Here is a 20,301-nt window from a genome sequence, read left to right on the forward strand (position 1 = left end):
CTGTGCCTTCCCCCCTGCCTCAGACACTGGATCATCCCTCACAGGAGGATGACTCTGAGAGCCCTGAAGGAACTGTCCTAGAAGAACTTGAACCTGATCAGGTTGAGTTTCTTGGGACAGGGGGACCTTCAAGGGCGGATCTGAGGCAGGCTCAAATTAGACTGCCCCTCTCTTGAACCCCTCAGACAGCAGGCTGCTGCTGAGGCTGCAGGGAATGCTCAAGGTACCCATAGAGTGTATTGGGATGAAGGGCTGCTGTATTCAGAGGCTAGAGACCCCAAGCCTGGTGCATCCAGGAGGTTGGTCATACCACTGAAGTTCAGAGGCTTCCTTCTTACCTTGGCCCATGATATTCCCCTTGCAGGACACTTAGGCCAGAACAAGACTTGGGACAGGCTTGTCCCTCACTTTCACTGGCCCCATATGTCAGAAGATACCAAGGAGTTTTGTCGCTCCTGTGTCACCTGCCAAGCCAGTGGCAAATCAGGTGGCACCACAAAGGCCCCCCTCATACCACTACCTGTGGTGGGGGTTCCCTTTGAAAGAGTGGGCATAGATATTGTAGGACCAATGGACCCACAAACAGCATCTGTGCACAGATTCATACTGGTGATAGTGGACCATGCCACCAGGTATCCAGAAGCTATTCCCCTGAGGACCACAACAGCCCCTGTTGTGGCAAGGGCCCTGCTTGGAGTATTCTCCAGAGTGGGCTTTCCAAAGGAGGTCATTTCTGACAGAGGTGGCAACTTCATGTCAGGATATTTGACTGCAATGTGGAAGGAGTGTGGTGTGAACTACAAGTTCACCACACCCTATCACCCACAGTGCAATGGGCTTGTTGAGAGATTCAACAAGACCCTAAAGGGAATGATAAAAGGTTTACCAGACAAGCTTAGGCGAAGATGGGACATCCTTTTACCCTGCCTTCTGTTTGCTTACAGAGAGGTCCCACAAAAGGGGGTTGGCTACAGCACTTTTGAGCTTTTGTTTGGGCATCCTGTAAGAGGACCCCTATGTTTAGTAAGGGAAGGATGGGAGAGACCTCTCAGACAACCCAAACTTGATATAGTGGATTATGTACTTGGTCTCCGCTCCAGGATGGCAGAGTATATGAACGAATGCTTCTAAAAACCTTGAGGCAAGCCAAGAACTACAAAAAGCTTGGCATGACCAAAAGGCTGTGCTGACTGTTTACCAGCCAGGGCAGAAAGTGTGGGTGTTGGAGCCAGTGGCCCCAGCAGCACTCCAAGACAAATGGTCTGGACCTCACACTATTGTTGAGAAAAAGGGAGAAGTCACCTACTTGGTGGACCTTGGGACTCCCAGAAGCCCCCACAGGGTGCTTCATGTCAACAGATTGAAGGCATATGTTGACAGGGCAGACATGGGCTTACTCATGGCTACAGATGAGGGGCAGGAGGAAGAGAGTGACCCTCTCCCAGACCTGTTGACTCAGAACCCTGATGATGGCTCAGTTGATGGTGTGGTCTTTTCTGACAGCCTCACTGTCCATCAGCAACAGAATTGCAGACAAGTTCTGCAATCCTACAGACATATGTTCTCTCTGACCCCAAGTCAGACAAACTGGTGCACCCATGAGGTGGACACTGGTGACAGTCTGCCTGTGAAGAGTAAAATCTACAGGCAACCTGACCATGTCAGGGACTGCATAAAAGTTGAGGTACAAAAGATGTTGGAGCTGGGAGTCATTGAACTTTCAGAGAGCCCTTGGGCTAGTCCTGTAGTTCTTGTGCCAAAACCTCACACCCAAGATGGTAAGAGAGAGATGAGGTTTTGCGTGGACTACAGAGGTCTCAATGCTGTCACTAGGACAGATGCCCACCCAATACCTAGGGCAGATGAGCTCATTGACAGACTGGCAGCTGCTAAGTTTTTGAGCACATTTGACCTGACAGCAGGCTACTGGCAAATCAGACTAGCTGAGAATGCAAAGGCCAAAACTGCTTTCTCGACCCCAGGAGGACATTATCAATTTGTGGTAATGCCCTTTGGTTTGAAGAATGCACCTGCCACTTTCCAAAGGTTGGTGAATCAAGTCCTTACTGGGTTGGATGATTATTGTGCAGCTTATCTTGATGATATTGCTGTCTTTAGCTCCACCTGGGAGGATCACCTGGTCCACCTGAGGAATGTTTTAGAGGCCCTGCAAAAGGCAGGCCTCACTATCAAGGCCACTAAGTGCCAGATAGGGCAGAGCAAGGTTGTATACCTGGGCCACCTAGTTGGTGGGGGTCAGGTTCAACCACTGGAGAGCAAGATCCAGACCATAAAGGACTGGACTCCTTCAACTACCCAGACTCAGGTCAGAGCTTTCTTGGGCCTGACTGGGTACTACAGAAAGTTTGTTAAGAACTATGGGTCCATTGTGACACCACTTAATGACTTGACCTCCAAGAAAATGCCAAAGAAAGTTCAGTGGACAGTAAGCTGTCGAAAAGCATTTGATGATCTGAAGCAGGCCATGTGCAGTGCACCTATTCTGAAAAGTCCAGACTACTCCAAAGAGTTCATTGTCCAGACAGATGCTTCTGAGTTGGGTGTGGGAGCTGTTCTTTCACAACTTAATATAGATGGTCAAGACCAGCCCATTGCTTTTATAAGTAGAAGGCTGACCCCTAGAGAGAAACGTTGGTCAGCTATTGAGAGGGAGGCCTTTGCTGTGGTTTGGGCCCTGAAGAAGCTGAGGCCATACTTGTTTGGCACTCACTTCAAGATTCAGACAGACCATAAGCCCCTCTTGTGGGTAAATCAGATGAAGGGTGAAAATCCCAAACTTATTAGGTGGTCCATTTCCCTACAGGGGATGGACTTCACAGTGGAACATAGACCTGGTACTGACCATGCCAATGCAGATGGACTCTCCAGATATTTCCAATTAGAACATGAAGACTCAACTGGTCAAGGTTAGTTTAATGTCCCTAAGTTTGGGGGGGGGGGTTGTGTAGGAGAGTAGGGTCTGCTTTCTATGTTCACCCCCACTTTTTGCTTTTGCTTTACTGGTTTTCGACTTAGATGTGGCTGTGGGCCTGCTAATCAGACCCACAGCCCTGCTGTTCTCTCTCTAAATTAATACTATGTACTTTAGGTGCATAACCCATTTGGATAGGATCACCTTATTGGCCCCTGTACAGTGTACCTTAGGTACCCAGGGCATAGGTGTACCCTAGGCCTACCAGGGGCTGCAACATGTATTATGCCACCCCTGGCCTGGCCTTCCATTATGACACAACTGGCTGATCACTCAGCTGGGGCAAGGTCGTGTAATCACCCCTTGCTTAGGTGTAGTATTCCTATACCTATCTTAGCTATAGACACATGTGTACCTATCAGCCACTCCTATGGCAGGCCTTAACAATCCTGGAGGCAGAGTGCTTGGTAACATGTGAGATGGTGCTCTAGCATGAGCTGAGCCTGTCTGCAGCTTTCGGAACCATGTCCTTATAGCTGTTCTATGATATAGCCTACCATATACTCTTAAAGTGCCTTATAATCTTAAACGGTTATGGTAACTATGGTTTGGCTGTATCAAAACATGTTGTGTAAGGTGTCTAACACTTTGGAATAATACCCCCATCCCATTTCTGGGGATGAGGATATTATCCCTCCCTTCTAGAGGGAGAAGACATGTTGAAACCTACTTACCCGGTTAAAGTTAACCAGAGCCCCAGCATCACAAAATGGATGCTGCTGCCACGACACAAGTCTGACCTCCTGCTGCTGGGAGTGATCCCGGCACAGGAGGCTTGGACAATAGGTTTCCTGCCTTGGGAGGTGCGAGCACCACCCCAGACAGGCCTTAGTGTATTGGGGCAGGGAGGGATGAATGAAACGAGACACTGCCTGGGGCACACAAGGTGTCCCATGCATAGTCCAGTTCAAACCGGTGCTGGGGCACACCAGCCCCAGTCCTGGCGCGAAACTGGACAAAGGGAAGGGGGTGTAATCACCCCCCTCCCAGGTCCCACCCATAAGGCGTGACCTAGCAGGCAACCCAGCCCCCTAGATTAGTATAAGAGTGGTAGCTGGGCCCCAGGAGATTAGATTATCCTGAACCTGCAACTTGAACAGAAACTCTGGACCTTCGACATTCGACGAAAGAAGAAGACTAAAGAATCTCCCTTGTGGCCCAGGAGTGGCTACCCTGTGCAAACAGGCACCATCAAGAGACTTACCCTTTGCTTTGCTGAAGTTCTACGAGGGACCGACTGCAGAGCCCGACCAGAGCCTTGACTTCCAGACTTCTCCGACCCTGATCCACAGCCGAGCTGAGATCCGTGGAGGCGACGAGAGACGTGGGACCGGCTACCTGGGAAAAGTGGCGAGTATCTTCCAGCGCAGCTTCTGAGGCACCCTCGAAGTTGTGCACCGGGGATTGAGAAGCCCCAACCCCAAGCACCATCTGCACCGAAGATCAGCCCCCCACACTCCACGAGTCCTGCGTGGGGCCCTTCTGCATTTTCCTGCTTGCCGCGTCTGTCTGGTTGCTTGCCCGTTGGCTAGCGGCCTTTGCGACGACACACCTTTAAATCTTCACTGCTGGTTTGGCTCCTCCAGACTGGCTCCCGCTTCTTTGCAAAAGAGAAGCACCCCAGACCTTCCTGGTCTGCACCAGAAGCAAGTCCTCCGTTCTTCGTGGGTTCCGCTTGCCAAGGCTTGGTGAGTCCTAGTTCGACTTCGACGCCGCCGACAGCAAGAGCCTTCGTGGGACAGCTCGCCTCCTGGTCCTGGTCGTCCTCGACGTCTCCTGGTACCCGTGGCTGCTGCGACAAGCTTCACCCTTCACCTGCAATCTTCACGACATCGCCTAGTTCCTTCCTGGTTCCACGTGGTCACTGGCTAGTGACCTTGACTCAGTCCCTTCTGCTTGCAGGTACCCTTCCTTCTTGATGCCGGCCTTGGGATCCCCGGGACACTCTGCACTGACTGCCTGTCAGCAACTTTCCTTCAGGCATCCATAGAAGTCCATGACGAAACCCGACGCAAGTTCACACCTATGCACCCGCAGCCCGTGGGCTAGGTAACTTGGGTACTTCGGTGCTCACAAGGGTAGTGACTATCCTAGGGTCTAGTTTCCGAGTCTCGACTTTCTAGCTACTCCAGAAATGTCCTAAAACTGCTTATTTCAGAACTGTACTATTTCTATCGTTTATACGCATTACGCGTGAGTGTTTCCACTCTGCACCTGAATCCCGTGGGCCTCCCACTTCCTAACTGTTGGTAGTGTAGTGTAGCCCCAGCGATTCCCTAGGCCTAGGCCTATTCTATTTCCGTGACAGTGGTCCTTATACCACTTCTTTAGTATATGGTTTGCGTGGCCCCTAGGGCCTAACTGTATTACTTACCTGTGTGACTTAATGTATGCTTAAATAAGACTGTGTTGTACTTACCTCGAATCTCATAAAGAGTGCTGAGGGTTTGACTAGAATAAATACACTTTATTTTATATATATATCTGTTGTGGTGTCCTTTCATTTGGTATTCAAGGGATTATATATGGTATCACAGCTGGCTTCACATGCCATTCAGAGTTTAGCCTAAGACTGCTCTTGTCCATGCTACCACTAGGATAGCTGGTCTATAAGGTTGACTTTACAACCAATCACCATAAGGGTTGTTTGGACTGATATAAGTTGTACACTAGAACTAGTGACATCATACATCAGGCCAACTTCTCACAACGCCGGTGGGCCGGCAGGACGGGGATGTGAAAATATGCGTCCTGCAAGTCCAACACTACTATCCAGTCTCCAGGGTCGAGGGCAGCCAGGGCCTGAGCCAGAGTCAGCATTTTGAACTTCTCCTTCCGGAGGAAGCGATTGACGTTCCGGAGGTCAAAGATGGGTCGTAGCCCCTTTGTCCTTCTTGGGGACCAGAAAGTAGTGGGAATAACAACCACTCCTTTCTTCCGGCCCAGGATCGCACTTGATGGCCCACTTGGCCAAGAGGGTCGTGACTTCCTGCTGGAGAAGTACCAAGTGATCGCCCGACATGCGGTGGCACCGAGGTGACATGGCTGGAGGGGAGGACTGAAAGGGAAGGGAGTAACCCCTGCGGATGATCTCTAACACTCACTTGTCTGAGGTGATATCGCGACAGTGGGGGAGGTGGTGGCGGATCCTGCCACCCACCGGCTTGGGGTGTACCACAAAGCTCGGTTTAGGAAAGTTTGGAGGCAGAAGCAGCGAGGGCGGAGGTGGACTGACCCCCACGCTGATTCCCAGACCCACCCCTGCGGAAGCTGCGTCCGCGCTGAGGCTGGCTCTGCACAGGCTTGCTGAATGAACGTGCCTGGGTGCCCCTGCTGTGGCAACGAAAGGAACGAAAACCAGGAGTGGCCGGGCTCTTTGCAGAAAGACCCAAGGACTTGGCCGTGGCTCGCGAGTCCTTAAAACGCTTCAGTGCACTGTCGGCCTTATCGCCAAACAGGCAAGTGCCATCAAAGGGCATGTCCATGAGCGAGCTCTGGACATCGGGCAAGAACCCGGTAGATCGTAACCAGGCGTGGCGACGCAGTGCCACAGTCGTAGAAATCGCCCTACCCAGGGAGTCCGCGGTGTCCAAACCACATCGAATTGCAAACTTAGCCGCATCTTTACCCTCAGCAACAGCTTGGGACAGCACAGCGTGGATCTCCTCAGGACACTGAGGCAATACCTGCGCAACTGTATCCCACACCGCGTGGGAATAGCGGCCTAATAAGCAAGCCTCACTGACCTCAGCCCTAAGCTGGCCGAAGAGAACAACCTCTTACCGAACTGCTCCAGCTTCTTAGAGTCCTTATCCGGCGGGCAGTAGGAAAAGCCTTCTGTGACGTCGAGGCTTGGATGACCAGGCTCTCAGGCGTAGGATGAGTGGTCAGAAAAGCAGGGGCGCCGGGCGGTGACGCCTGGCGACATTCTTATCCACAGGGGCCCCTGTGGCTGGCCGCGACCAAGTGCCCAACAAGACGTCAGTGAGGGCGTCGTTAAAGGGGAGCAGGGGCTCCGACGAAGTGGACGCCGTCTGGAGCACCTCAGTGAGGAGATTAGTTTTGAGGGCCACCGTAGGAAGATTGAGGTTGAGGACCTCTGCTGCCCGACGATGCACCATCGTGTAGTAGGTGCCCTCCTACATGGTACGCGGGGGAGAGGCAAACCCTGGGTCAGAAGAGACGTTGAGATCGCCGGCAACCTCTAAGTCATCCACCCAGTCCTGCTCGGAGTCACACTGACGGTCAAGAGGTTCCTCTGACCCCTCCCAGTCGTCCTTCACCTCCGTTGCATGGGGAACAGACCGCGGCGGCAGAGCTGGAGCCGGAGAAGGAACATACGGCGTCGGAAATGGCGTCGACCAGGGCAGAGCCGTGTCCCAATGCGGATCCCAGGTACGAACAAAATGATCCTGGAACCGGGGCAAGGGCGGGACAAACTACACTCACTGCGGCGCCGGAGGTGGAGCTGAGGGTGGCGCCGGGCCGGAGCCGGCAGCGCTGGACCTTGTGGTGCTGGACCTTGTGGTGCCGGGGCCGGAGCCAATGGCGCAGGATCCTGTGGCACCGAAGCTGGATCCGCTGGCAGCACAAGAGGATCCGAACACGGGACCGCGAGGCCCGGAGGCGCACTAGCGGGAGCCCGAGGCCTAAAAAGGCGGTCCAAGGTAGCAAGAAATTCTTGCACCTGTTCGAGAGTCGCCGATGGACCCGGGTAAGGCGGGTAGGCCCCGGGACTCCCAGGTTCCAAAGGAGCCACAGGGGCAGAACCTCTGTCTCCCTCGTCCGCATCCGAGGACCGACGTGGGGACGTCGGAGAGCGAACACGCTTCTTCGACTTCTTTTTATGTCATCGCATACCCGAATCCGAGGGCAAAGACTTGGAGCCCAAGGAGCGACGACTGCGGCCCCGCAAGCGTTCTCGGGAACAGTCCCGGGACCTGGAACGGCACTGGTAAGAGTGCCGGACCTCCAGCAGCTTCTGGCGCCGTTCCCTCAAGGCCTTCGGGGCCATGGCCCGACAGTCCCACCAGGACCGGGAGTCGAGGTCGGTCTCCAGGCAAACATCATGGAGGTCCACCACCGACATATTGAGACGGCAGGCCTCACAAGACTTAAATCCAGGCATCCCTACGTGCACCAAGGAGAAAAAGGAGACAAAAAGTCTCAAAAAAGGTTAGTCAAAAATTGACTAAGGTACGTGCTCCATTCTGATCTGCGCTTGCTGGCGCGAAAAAAGAAAGAACTGACGTCAGCGCACCTGGGTGGCGCCTAAGTAGTCTCCGTGACGTCATCTTGGCGCTTACGATGCCAACGACAGACGCGGAGCCGCACGACGCCACCTACTGACGCGCAGGGGTACTGCTAGCAAAACTTTCCGGATCCAGTCTGATGCCTGGGGATTATTCTAAGGTAAGGAATCTATCACTAACTTGTCTCTTTCAGATACATGTATTTGGGGAAGTTTTCAACGAGACAAGAGGTAAAGGTTGAGGCAAACAGAGGAACAGCAATAACGTCATTCACAGAAGTGTCCAACGTTACACTACTCCAGTTTGTCAAAACCCCAATGGTGCCTTTTTAACTACCAATTTTTAAACTATATTAAAAATGTCATTAAACAGCATTTTGGCGGATATGTAAAACCAAACACTATAAGCATTCGAAGCAGATGAAATAAATTTGGTCTAAACTACAAAGTCCATACAAGACAGACCTTTCTTCGAGCGTCTGGGTTTTGGAGGAGGGACAGCGAGTCGGTATGGAGTAGGTGGGGAAGTGCTGATCCCGTCTTTATATCCATGACAAGCCAGGAAACAAACAAAACAAGCAACGAGAAAAACACTGTGAGACAGAACACGAGCAAAAAAAATTAAATAACAAGGTCAGCAACAGAAATAAACAACCAATAGAGGACACTTATTGAGTCTTTCCTGTTTTTTGACTGCTGCACCACAAAACCCAAACAGGCACCTTATATAAAAATCTATTAAACTTCCAGATGCATTCGCCATTTAAACTTTTACTAGCTCTCGAAAAGCCAGCAAGACAGCCAGATAGAGGTGGCATTGTAAACAGAAACAATTTAAATGAGATTTTTAAACCTCAGAAAGAGCAACATATGAAATGGCAAAAAATGTTTGAAGAGACAATGCAAAATACTGCAGTGAGCAAAATTATTAATGGCTGTAACATTCCCCTATAAATCTATAAAACTAACATCAAGCTATTCATGTAACTACACACTTTATTTTGGAAAAGAGAAATAATAGGGCCAACTTGTTGGAACCAGGTGAAAAGTAATGTTATAATAAATAACACTACAAAAATGACCACATAATCAAGAAACAATAATCATAATTTTTAGGCCTCGCCTACCAGGCAGAGCAAGCTGTTTGTTGACAAAAGGGTGAAAGACCTACAGTCAGATTGCAGTAGGCTAAGAGCCAACCCATTGTTTACCATTAGTTGGCTTTATTGTTATTCTAATTTTGATTTAATTTGTCAGCATTGTCCTCTTATTGTGTCTGTCCATCTCCTGGAGCATGCCAGCTGTCTCTCTCATGAATTGCTCTTCCCCTCCTTCTCTGTACTCCATATTACTCTCTCTGGTCCGTGTGCTCCCTCACAATACCCCTCCATATTGTGCTTGCCACTCTCTTTCACTCATTGCTCCCCCTACACATGCCGTCTAAACATCTTCCCCACCCGATTCTTACTGTTGCATCCACACCCACATCTCCCATGGTGCTTCTACCCTCACCTGTGCCCATCCACCCACCTTGTTGCTTCTGCCTCGCCCGAGTTACTCAAATCTTGTGCTATGCTGCATGTATTTTACAACCTGGCTTTGTAACGCCTGAGTTGCATTCTCAATATAATTGATCTGGTTCGAAATAGATGATCGCCTTCCATATATTCACTATGGAAACTACTTCTCGAAAAGAAGTACATGTGCTTTGGCACTGTTTCCGAAAGTCAACACCGCACTATATAAACAATTAAATAAGTAATGAGGGACTGTCATCAGCTGTTGGTTGACTATCACCATCAGTCATGGACTATTAATTTATTCCTGTTTACCACAGTGTATGAGGGTGCATTGGAGGGTCGAGCACTGCATGGCAAAACAGTCCATCACTGTAGGAGGCTGGCTTAGTAAATGGTGTACACTCAAAGAAGTGCTTCACCTTGCACTAATCCAGGCAAACCATATGTAGATTCTAGTGGTCTTTGATAACAATAGAAAGCTCTTAAAGTGGTAGCTGTGGAGAGCAGCCTTCAGGCTTATCTTGAAGGAGTGTAAAGCAGCTTGTTTTACCAAAGTTTTACCAAAGTTAATCAACAGTGTCAATTACATGAAAAAGAACCACAGTGTTTATAAAAATAAGCAGTTCAGGATACAAAGTAAAAATATATTTTAAAAATTACTTACCTGATCGCCACCACCGTCCGTGGCTTCGGGCTCTTCCGGGCACAGGCTCCCAGAATGCACTGCGGCCAATCATGACGTTGCAGGAAAGCAGCGACAGGATTGGCGTGAGCACTGGGGCTTTACACTCCCAGGCATACTGGGAGCACGTGCCTGCTTTCTCCAGCCCCAGCAACGCAGCTGGGTCTGGAGAAAGCTTCACTACGAACGAGGGTTTAGCCAGCCTGAAACGGCCAGCCAAACCCTCATGTGCAGAGAAGGGCCAAGGGAGTGCACTATCACTCACCCACCACAGTGTCATCCCTCCGGACCTGCCCCAAAGACTCGTCAGAGTGCTGGAAGCGTGACCAGGGGGATTAAAGTACGAGTTACTTACCTTCGGTAACAATGTTTCTGGTAGAGACGAGTCTAGCCGTAGATTCCTTCACGTAGAATTATCCCCAGGCGTGAGACTGGATCCGGAAAACTTTCTTGCCCAGCATCCCTGCACGCCGTGGGGATGATATCACGCGACTCAGCCCAGGCGTCGTCTGCGCACGTGACGTCAGTGAGGTCACGTAAGTCCCACCCCAGCGCGCATATGTCAGTTTTCTTCGGAGAACTTTTCCGCGCCACAACGTGGAGCTAGCAGACAAAACTGTGAGAGTACAGGAACAGTGTGCGAAAGAGCCAAAAAGACATGCCGAGGAACAACACCATAAAGAGCAGTGCCCAGCACTGCAGTACCCAAGGCAGGGAAAGAATAAAGGACAGAGCAGCAACCATGCGACTACAGAGACAGCCCCCTCCTCAAGACAAGGGACATGTGTAAAAATGTCATGATAACATGCAACAGGACTACAATCCCAACCAAAGACAAGGAAGGGGAACCAGTCGGGGACACACAGGGAACGACACAACTCGAAGACATCCTCATCACAGAGTATGACAACCCTCATCAAGAACAAGGGCAGAGGCACAGCCAAGAGCCGACAACCGCAAGGATCGCAAAGAGCCAGAATGACCTACAACCTACCCTCCCATGTAACAACGGGGAGGAAAAAGGGGACAGCCTGATAGAAAGAGGGAAAGAACAAAATCATAGAAGACACCGCCACCCACAAGGAAGCGAGAGCAAGAGGCCAAATCACAAGCCCTCGCAGAACGGGGAGGAAGGGCGGGCCGTGAAGGAATCTGCGGCCAGAATCGTCTCTACCAGATACATCGAAGGTAAGTAACTTGTACATCTGATAGAGACTACTAGCCGTAGATTCCTTCACGTAGAATAGATACCCTAGCCATACCCAAGGGGAAGGAGGGTCTGCAAGAGGACCCCACCCACCGGGGCAGAACAGATGCCCGCACGGGGCCAGAGTTCCAAACAGGACGAGGAGCCCCGTCCCCCAGGCAAGGGGAAATGAAGAAGAAGAAGCCTGGCTGCACTCAGCAGAGGGAACAAGGCAGGGCGCAAAGAGGCCAGACACCCCACGCCCACGTGAGGCAACAAAACCTCCACCCAAGGCCAAAAAAGGGGCACCGAAGGAGAAGAGCAACCTAGAGACTCCAAGGAGAAGAGGCAGAGCACGGCAATTCCACACAGGATGGCGCCGAAGGAGAAGAGCAACCTAGAGACTCCAAGGAGAAGAGGCAGAGCAAGGGCACGAGCAGCAAGAAGCAGGCGGAAGCCGAAAAAGGGGAACCGAAGGTCACCCAGGAAGAAGCGTCCAACACCACGCAGGGACAAAGGGGGGCCTTCACACTCACGATAGAGGAACCAAGGGCCAGGCCAGAGGGGCCAAAGTACCCCACACCCCATCAAGGCAATAAACTTCCCTCCAAAGCCAGGGGGAGAGCCCAGAGGGCCCAAGGAAACAAGGGAAAAGAAGGCTAAGCCACACCAGATGGAAGGCAACAGGCCAACCAGAGCGGCGCTAACAGACAGCCGCCAGAAACAAGAAAAAACAGCCCAGGGCCCCAGGAAGACCAAGTGGGCAACACCTGACAAGGGAGGGCACAGAATTATCCCAAGCAGGGAGAAGAGGAAAGGGTCGGACACACCTCCACGAGGGACTGCGCACAGGCCCTCAAGAAGAAAAGCAACATACAGAAACGCCACGGAGAACAGGCACCAAAGGGCCTCCAGAACTCCCCAGCAGAGCGCAAGCTGTATAACAGCTACCACTACCCCACATAGGGTAAGTTAAGTCCCAAGACATGGGAACCCTCTTTGGAAGAACTTCCGCCACAGAGGAAAAAACAAAAGAGCCACAGGGAAAACACCCCGCGAACGGCTTGATAATCAGCCCAAAGAAAAACCGAAGGCCTAATCTCTGGGCCAAGTCTGCGTAACAGTTCTACCAAAAAACACACACACAGCGAACAAGGGCCGACCAGCAGCCAACATTTCCAAAGTCCCCACAAGGAGGACTCAATGGCCAGAAAACACACTCCACCGCAAGAGCAACCGTCCCAAGAAGGACCAGAACCAGCTCAACTCCTTAATCACTGAGGAGGAGAAGGAGGAGGAGGAGGACTATAAGGGGGAGGAGGACGGAGCCCCGCCAGGAACCTTTGGATGGCCGAGTCAGCTGGGGCATGGAACAACAGGCTACCATCAAATGGGAGATCAATGAGCCGTTCCCGAATATTTTCGGGGAAGACGCCGTCCCTAAGCCAAGCATGGCGACGGAGAGCGACTGAGGAAGCCATGGACCGGACCATCACCTTCGAGATGTCCAGAGCGGAGTGAAGGATAAATGCCGCTAGCTCCCGACCATCTAACGCATGACGCCTTAAGTCCACCTGAACAGTCTCCTGAGAAGCTGCGGACTCCAAAGTCTCAACCGAGTCTCACAGACAAGAGGAGGCCCTAGCCAGGACACACAAGGTGTTCAGGGACCGAAGGGCCGCGCTGGTCGAGGCAAACATGTTGCGCCCCCAAGAGTCCAGCCAGCGGGCCTCCCGGGAGGGCGGAGTCAACAGCGGCGGCAGGGAGGGAAAGGCAGTCCGCAAAAGAGAACAGGCGGCAGAGGGGTGGAGGGAAAGACACGCAGGGTCACGCGGCGCCAGAAGGTGCCGGTGTAGAAGGTGCTGAGGCACCGGATCCCCGGAGGCAGGACGCCCCCAAGCCCCCGTCACGGACGAAAGGAGCGAACCCTCAAAGGGAAGCAAGATCTCCCTCCCACCAGAGCCCTGGTGGAAAACCTCCAAGAGATGATCCGTCGGAAAATGGGCAATGTAAATGTACAGATATTTATATAGCGCAAATCACCAACCGGTCTCTAAGCGCTTGCTTAGGGAACCCGTCCTGGTATTCCCCTGTGAGATAACCCAGCAGGGCATCCACAAGGTGAAAGCCAGGCATCCCGCCGCGAGGGGCCATTGTGGAGATTAAGCAAGCTATTGCCCAGAGTCGCAGAGTGTGAACCCATGAATCGAGTATGCACTGGAGCGAGAATTATCGAGTCCATGGACAATTTATGGACTCAAGACCCAGCCGAGCCGGGAATTGAACCCTGGTCCCGGGCTGACCTCTGCTTCCAGGTCTGCCTACTCTAACCAGTGAGCCACACTTCTCCAGGCAATCGGGTCACCCATGCGCAGAATATCCAGAGCCGGGGACACCGCGTGAGCAAAGGCCGCATCTGCTTCTGTAGGGCCCCGAGGCGGGAAAGCAGCTCCTCCGTGGGCGACGGCTGCAGACTGAGGCAGCCGTCCCCCAAGCCAAGCAGAACGGGCAGGGGCCAGACCTGGAAGGTAGGAGGAGCCGAGGAATGGGGGACCTGCCGCTCCTCAGGCGAACACCGCGGCCTCAGAAACTGCGGGGAGCCACCCTTCGACGATGCCAGTGAAAAAGACACCACTCGGCGGCCAGTCTCCGGGGAGGACGACACCAATATGCAGGCAGCCTCCGGAGAAGAGGGAGCGTCCTTAGACGAATCCGCCATTCGACGCCTGTCAGGAGCCGTAGAGTCCGCCGCCTGAGGCAGAGCGGTAACGCCAGCCTGTGCCGAAGGAGACGCTGGATAGGGCTCCTCGACGTCACACTGCGCCGGGGACTGGAGCGGGGCCGGAGTCGCAGTGGACAGAGGGCGGCGTCGGAATGGCGCCGACTCGACCTCCGCCGAGGCAGCCGCCTGTGTGGAGGGACGAGAAGGACCAGGGGAGTGACACGAAGCCCTCTGCCAGCCTCGGCCCAGTATATGACAGAGGTGGTCCGGCGAGCCATGCGGCGTCGCCAGGGCCGACCCAACCTCCGACTCGCCCTGGGCGCGAACCCCTCGGAGGAGGGTGAGGGTTCGCGCCCAGTCTCGACCCAGAGTAGGACGAGGAGAGTCCACCGGCCCCTGTGGCGCCGCCCGGTCCAGCAGCTGCCGGGGCCGTAGTGGCGTTACCTCGGCCTTAGACACCTTGTCAAGGGACCGAGAGGGGATGCGACTCGAGCCCTGGCGAGCTCACGCGACACCACAGCGACTCCCACGGGAGTTTGCAGAAAGGCAGTGACGCCGTGGTGTGAAGGAGGGACCCCAGAGGAGCCGCACCCCAACAGCACCACATCCTCCAAGCCTGGATCCGACCCAGTCGGCGCTGGGGCCGGAGCCACCGGCGGCGCTGCGGAAGGCCCCGCGCAAGGCAAGGGAACCGCCGATGCCCCATGAGGGGAAGGAGGAGGAGGAGAAGACGCCAGCAAGGCCTGCAAAGCCGCAGCATATGTCTCCATATGGACTCTCGATGCTCCATCACCGGGAAACGGTGGGGAGGAGGACACATGGGCCGCATCACCCATGGAGAGTCCACGCCCCTGGCAGGCCGAGACCCGGCCCCTGGGGACAAACGGCGACACTTACCCACCGGTGAGCGACGCTCTTGCAATATCAGGGAAGGGTGATGACGACGACCACGGCCGTATCTGAAGCCGTCTGGACCCGAGGCTGATCGAGGGGATGAAGTCGACCTGGAGAGATGCACCGAGAGAAGTTTTAGTCGGCGCTCTCGCCGCGCCTTCGGTTTCAACTGTTGGCACGCCGCACAATCGGCGGTGCGGTGATCCTTCCCCAAACACCACATACAAATGCGATGAGGGTCCGTCACCGACTTAAGACGCACACACGACGTGCAAGCGTTAAAGCCCGAAGGCATTCGCACACTGTTCCACCAAGAGAAAGACAATGATGAAGAAAAAAGGGCCCAAAACGGGCCCGCAGCAAGACCGGATCCACGTTGCACGCGGAAAAGGAAAAAACTGACGCAGGCGCGCTGGGGAGGGACTTATGGGACCTCGCTGAAATCACGTGCATGGACGACGCCTGGGCGGAGTCGCGTGATGTCCCCCCCGGCGCGCAGGGATGCTGGACAATAAAGTTTTCCGGATCCAGTCTCATGCCTGGGGATAATTCTACGTGAAGGAATCTGCGGCTAGTAGTCTCTATTAGATATAAAATGATAATAAAATAAGTTTAAAACCCGTTTTTATTATCGTTTTATTTTTCGGGTGGTGGCAGAGAGAGAGGCACTCCTCTGCCCTAAAAGAGGGGCCACCGCTGAAAATAAGTCTATTTATCACACAACACAATCACTAACACATTGGTACATCTCCTACCAGAAGATATCAAAACTACACATGAAAATACTCAAAAGAAATCAGATGAGTAGCTCAAATATAGACTGGTCTCCAGGGGGAGAGCAAACTATAAACCAAGAAATTGGAATGCGAACTGCATGAAAGAACAGGACTTGGACCAGAAGAATCAGAGGATCTGGGAGAACAAGGAACCACCCAAGGTAAGCACCCAAGAACCCCAAGGACGCTCCGTGCAGTGTGGAAACACAGCTGGATGCCCAATGGAAGTCAAATGGATAAGTCTCAGTTGCAGTTTTAAAAAAGAAGGACCCTTCCCAGAAGAACTAGAAGAAACCTTTTGGAGGAGGGAAGGTTGGCGAGCCACCCCACCAGTAGATGCCCCAGGAACTAGGTAACCTGCACCAGGGAAGCAGGTGCAAAGGGTAGAAGAACTTGGAACCTCCCGTAGACGACAATGGACAACTTTGGAGAAGAGGCCTCTGGAGGAGTTCATGAAGATGTCTGGTAGATTTTAAGGGTGGATTCTAGAAGAGGAGAACCTGCAAGCAGAGGGGACAGAGTCTATGCCACTCGGAGGTGACCAGAAGGCACGGAAGCACAATGCCCATCCTTGGCAGGGAGCTCAGGAGAGTTGACGAGGACCTTTTTGCAGCAGCTGTGGGAAACAGGCGATGCTGAGGAAGACCAGGAGCATTCATGAGCTGTTCCACATCGGATGTCGGTATCTAGGTGGTCGGTGACCGGCAGGCGCACCAACAAGCCTTGGTAGCCGCAACTGGTGTGGGAGACGAAAAGATGCAAGTGTTGGAAGCAGCAAGGTCTAAGGGACTCACCAAGTGCAGGAGAGTCACAGTAAGCCCCAAGCAAGCAGGGGAACCCACCAAAGCAGAAGACAACCCTCAAGAGGATCCATGGCTCGAAGGCACAGGAGTCGCAAGAGGACCTCAGGCAGCTCACCAAAGATGGTGGCCCATGGAGTAAGGGATGCAGTGAGGACGCTGATCTTCGAGGGATGAGGTGCTGAAGCTTCTTATAGCCCGAAGATCTCTGGAGTGCAGAGCCAACAAGCCTTGGCAACAGCAAGTCGACCCTATGCACAGGGGTTCGGTTCCAGCGGCCCAAATGAGGGACACTGTCGTCCAAATTGCAGGGAAGACATATCAGGCCTCTTGGGAGCCACAGAAATCCTTGGGAAATCCGGAGGACAAAAGGATCAGCAGACCGGTCACCTTGGTTGCGATTATTGCTAATGCAGGGGAGTGACTCCTTCACTTCAAGGGAGATCTCGTCGGGTGTCCTTGATGCCCACAGGTCTTTTGGAGAACCTGTATGAAGTACAGACACAGACAACCCAGGAGAGGTGAAGAACAGCGAGACCAGGAGCAGCAAGAGTCTTCCTTGATGCAGTCTGGGTTCCAGTTGAAGTCCAAGTGTCTAGAAGAGTGAAGAGTGACATAGTTGAGTCCGGTCCCACGACTAGTCTGAGTGCCCACTCACAGGGGAGCCCTTAAGTATCCTTGAGAAACAGTTGGGACGATTCGGGGGTCCCTTCCAGAGGAGGGACTGGACAGAGGAGAGGATACTCCCATGTCCTTTCTCAGTTTTGCACCAGAGCGGGACCCAAGAGTTCTTGAGCTGGTTCAAACTGGAGTTTGCAAGGAGGGCACCAAATGTGCCCTTCAAAGCAGTCTGGTGGTGCTGGCAAGTGCCCCAGCCAGTCAAAACACTAAGTCCTGTCTGGGAGGTGGTAACACCTCCCTGTGACAAGACACCTATTGTTTAACTATCCCCTGCTCGAGCTTGGCTCAGCAGCAGGAAGGCAGAAGAAATAGGTTACTTACCTGTAACTGTAGTTCTACAGTATTGGAATTTTTCACAGATTCACATGCTTGAATCCTTCCCCGTCGTCGAGATGGGAGCCCCCGGTATTATTAAACGTAAAGTCCCCTTAGATGTAGAACATAACGCCATAGGCCTTCATCTTTTTGTAACATATCCTTGTCCTTTAATAAAAAAATGACTAAAACTTAGAACCAGCCAATCAGTTGACACCACCCTGTAGAACCTTCCTGAGAGAAGCTCCAGTCCCTCAGATTTTCAAGCACAAGTGCATACAAATAGAAAAAACTGAGATATCCAAGTGAGCCTTCTGCAGGGGAGGTGGGTGGGTTGCATGTGAATCTATGAAAGATTCCAATTCTGGAGAAATACAGTCACAGGTAAGTAATGTCTTTCTTACTCCAATATTGGAACTTTCATAGATTCACATACTTGAATCAGAGTAGCGAGCAGTAAATAACACATTTTCGTGCCATACATAAACAACTATGAGTAATACGAAATACCATTTATAAATTTTTGTACATATAAATACATATATATCATTTAATGTATAAATACAGAAAAGAACACACCGAAAATGTGTGATAGCAGAGGAAGGTGGGAGGAACTATAAAACAGAGGCTCACCTTATTGAAAGAGATGTCTGAGAACCGCTTGTCCCACTGCCGCATCTCGCTTAACCTCAGAGTCCAGGCAGTAGTGTTTGGTGAATGTACGCAGTGTTCTCCAAGTTGCTGGCCCGTTTCTTGATGACAGAAAACAATGGCACTATATATCCATCTTGAAATGCTCTGTTTAGTGACAGGGAAACCTTTTCTAGGTGCAGTGTATGCAATAAAAAGCTGATTTGATTTAGGAAAGGATTTTGTTCTGTTCAGGTAAAACTTTAGGCACCATTTGACATCCGGAGAGTGCAGTGCACGCTCCGCGGAAGTTTGTGGAGTCAGAAAAAATTATTTTAATACGATTGGTTCCTCAAGATGAAAGTGCGACGGAACCTTAGGAATAAACTTAGGGTTCATCCGTAGAATAACTCTGTCATCTTTAAATTGTAGGAAACGTTCCTGGGTAGTATGCCAGGTGTTCACTAACCCTTCTCATAGAAGTAAGAGCCAGGAGGAGAGCGACTTTCCAGGATATGATATTTATATCCGCTCTGTGAATAGGCTCAAAAAGATGTTACATTAATTGGTTTAGCACCGTATTCAGCTGCCATGTAGGAGGAGGGACCTGAACTGGAGAAAACATTCTGAACACACCTTTGAGAAACTGTTTTGCCAGCCTGCTGGACCATAAAGATGGAACATTTTCCGATCTCTGGAACCTGGAAATGGCAGCTAAATGTACTTTAATTAATGTGTGAGTCACGCCGGAGCAAGCCAAATTTAGGAGATAAGGTAACATTTCCTCTGGAGATGAATGCAGAGGATGTACCTTAGATGATGCACACCAATTGCAGAATCTCTTCCATTTGAGCAAAAAAGTCTTGTTAGTGCTATCTGCTTCTGCCCTAGCAAGCACATGTATACATTCCTGTGGGATCCTTAAATGTTGAAATTCTTGGGACTCAGGAGCCAGGCTGATAATTTAAGAGAACTGGAATTTGGATGACATACTTGTCCCTGGTTCATTGTCAATAGGGATGGACATGGTTTGAGATGGATCAGAGGCTGCACTGAGAGTAGGTGAAGTTATGTGCACCAATGCTGGGGAGGCCAAACTGGGGCTATTAGTATGATCTTGTAGGGTTCTGTCTATAACTTTTTAGTACTCTTGGGAGGAGAGGAATCGGAGGAAAAGCGTAAGCAAATATGCCAGACCAAGCTATTGAAAAGGTATTTGCCCATGAACCCTGATGGTGACGCCAACTTGCGAAGTACCGGCATTTTGCGTTGTCTGGTGTTGCGAACAGGTCTATGTTCGGCTTGCCCCACCAGAAGAAATGCTCTCGAGAGTGAGTTGATTTAATTCCCACTCGTGGCAGGTCATTTTCAGTCTGCTCAACGTGTCCGCTATGATGTTCTGCCTTCCTGGAATATTTCCCGCTGTTATAGAAACTTTGTGCTGAATCGCCCAGCGCCAGATAAGTTGAGCTTCCTGAGAGAGCAGGAGAGATCTCGTTACCCCTTTGTTTGTTCAGGTAGTGCATTGTCGTGGTATTGCCTGTTCTGACCAGCACCGAAGCATTTTGCATTCTTGGCAGGAACGCTTGGAGTGCCAGAAAAACTGCTCTCAACTCAAGAAGATTGATATGAAGATCTCGATGAGAGGGCGGCCATTTTACGCTGACTTGTAAGTCTTATAGGAAAACACCCCAGCCTTCCAGAGACGCATCCGTTGTGATCACAAGAGGAGGTGCCTGAATCAGGAAAGGCAAACCTTGAGATAACTGGTGAGGTTGTGTCTACCAGTCTAGTGGTGTGATCATGGGAGGGGTAATTCAGATTACATCGTTGAATGTGCCCTCTATCTGCA

The 20,301-nt window shown here is 51.7% G+C and overlaps 1 protein-coding gene across 4 annotated transcripts in view; it reads right to left on the minus strand.

Annotated features, from left to right (window-relative positions):
- The window catches only part of TSPOAP1 (TSPO associated protein 1), a 3,327,443-nt gene that overhangs the window by 698,097 nt on the left and 2,609,045 nt on the right, over positions 1-20,301 (minus strand). For all 4 annotated transcript variants that reach the window (XM_085649739.1, XM_085649737.1, XM_085649736.1 and 1 more), the window contains one exon: positions 8,709-8,783. In XM_085649739.1, coding sequence (XP_085505865.1) covers positions 8,709-8,783 — 75 coding nt within the window. The remainder of the gene's footprint in view (positions 1-8,708; positions 8,784-20,301) is intronic.

Source organism: Triturus cristatus, chromosome 3_2 (genome assembly GCF_964204655.1).
Source record: "Triturus cristatus chromosome 3_2, aTriCri1.1, whole genome shotgun sequence".
In the NCBI taxonomy this organism is placed as follows: domain Eukaryota; kingdom Metazoa; phylum Chordata; class Amphibia; order Caudata; family Salamandridae; genus Triturus; species Triturus cristatus.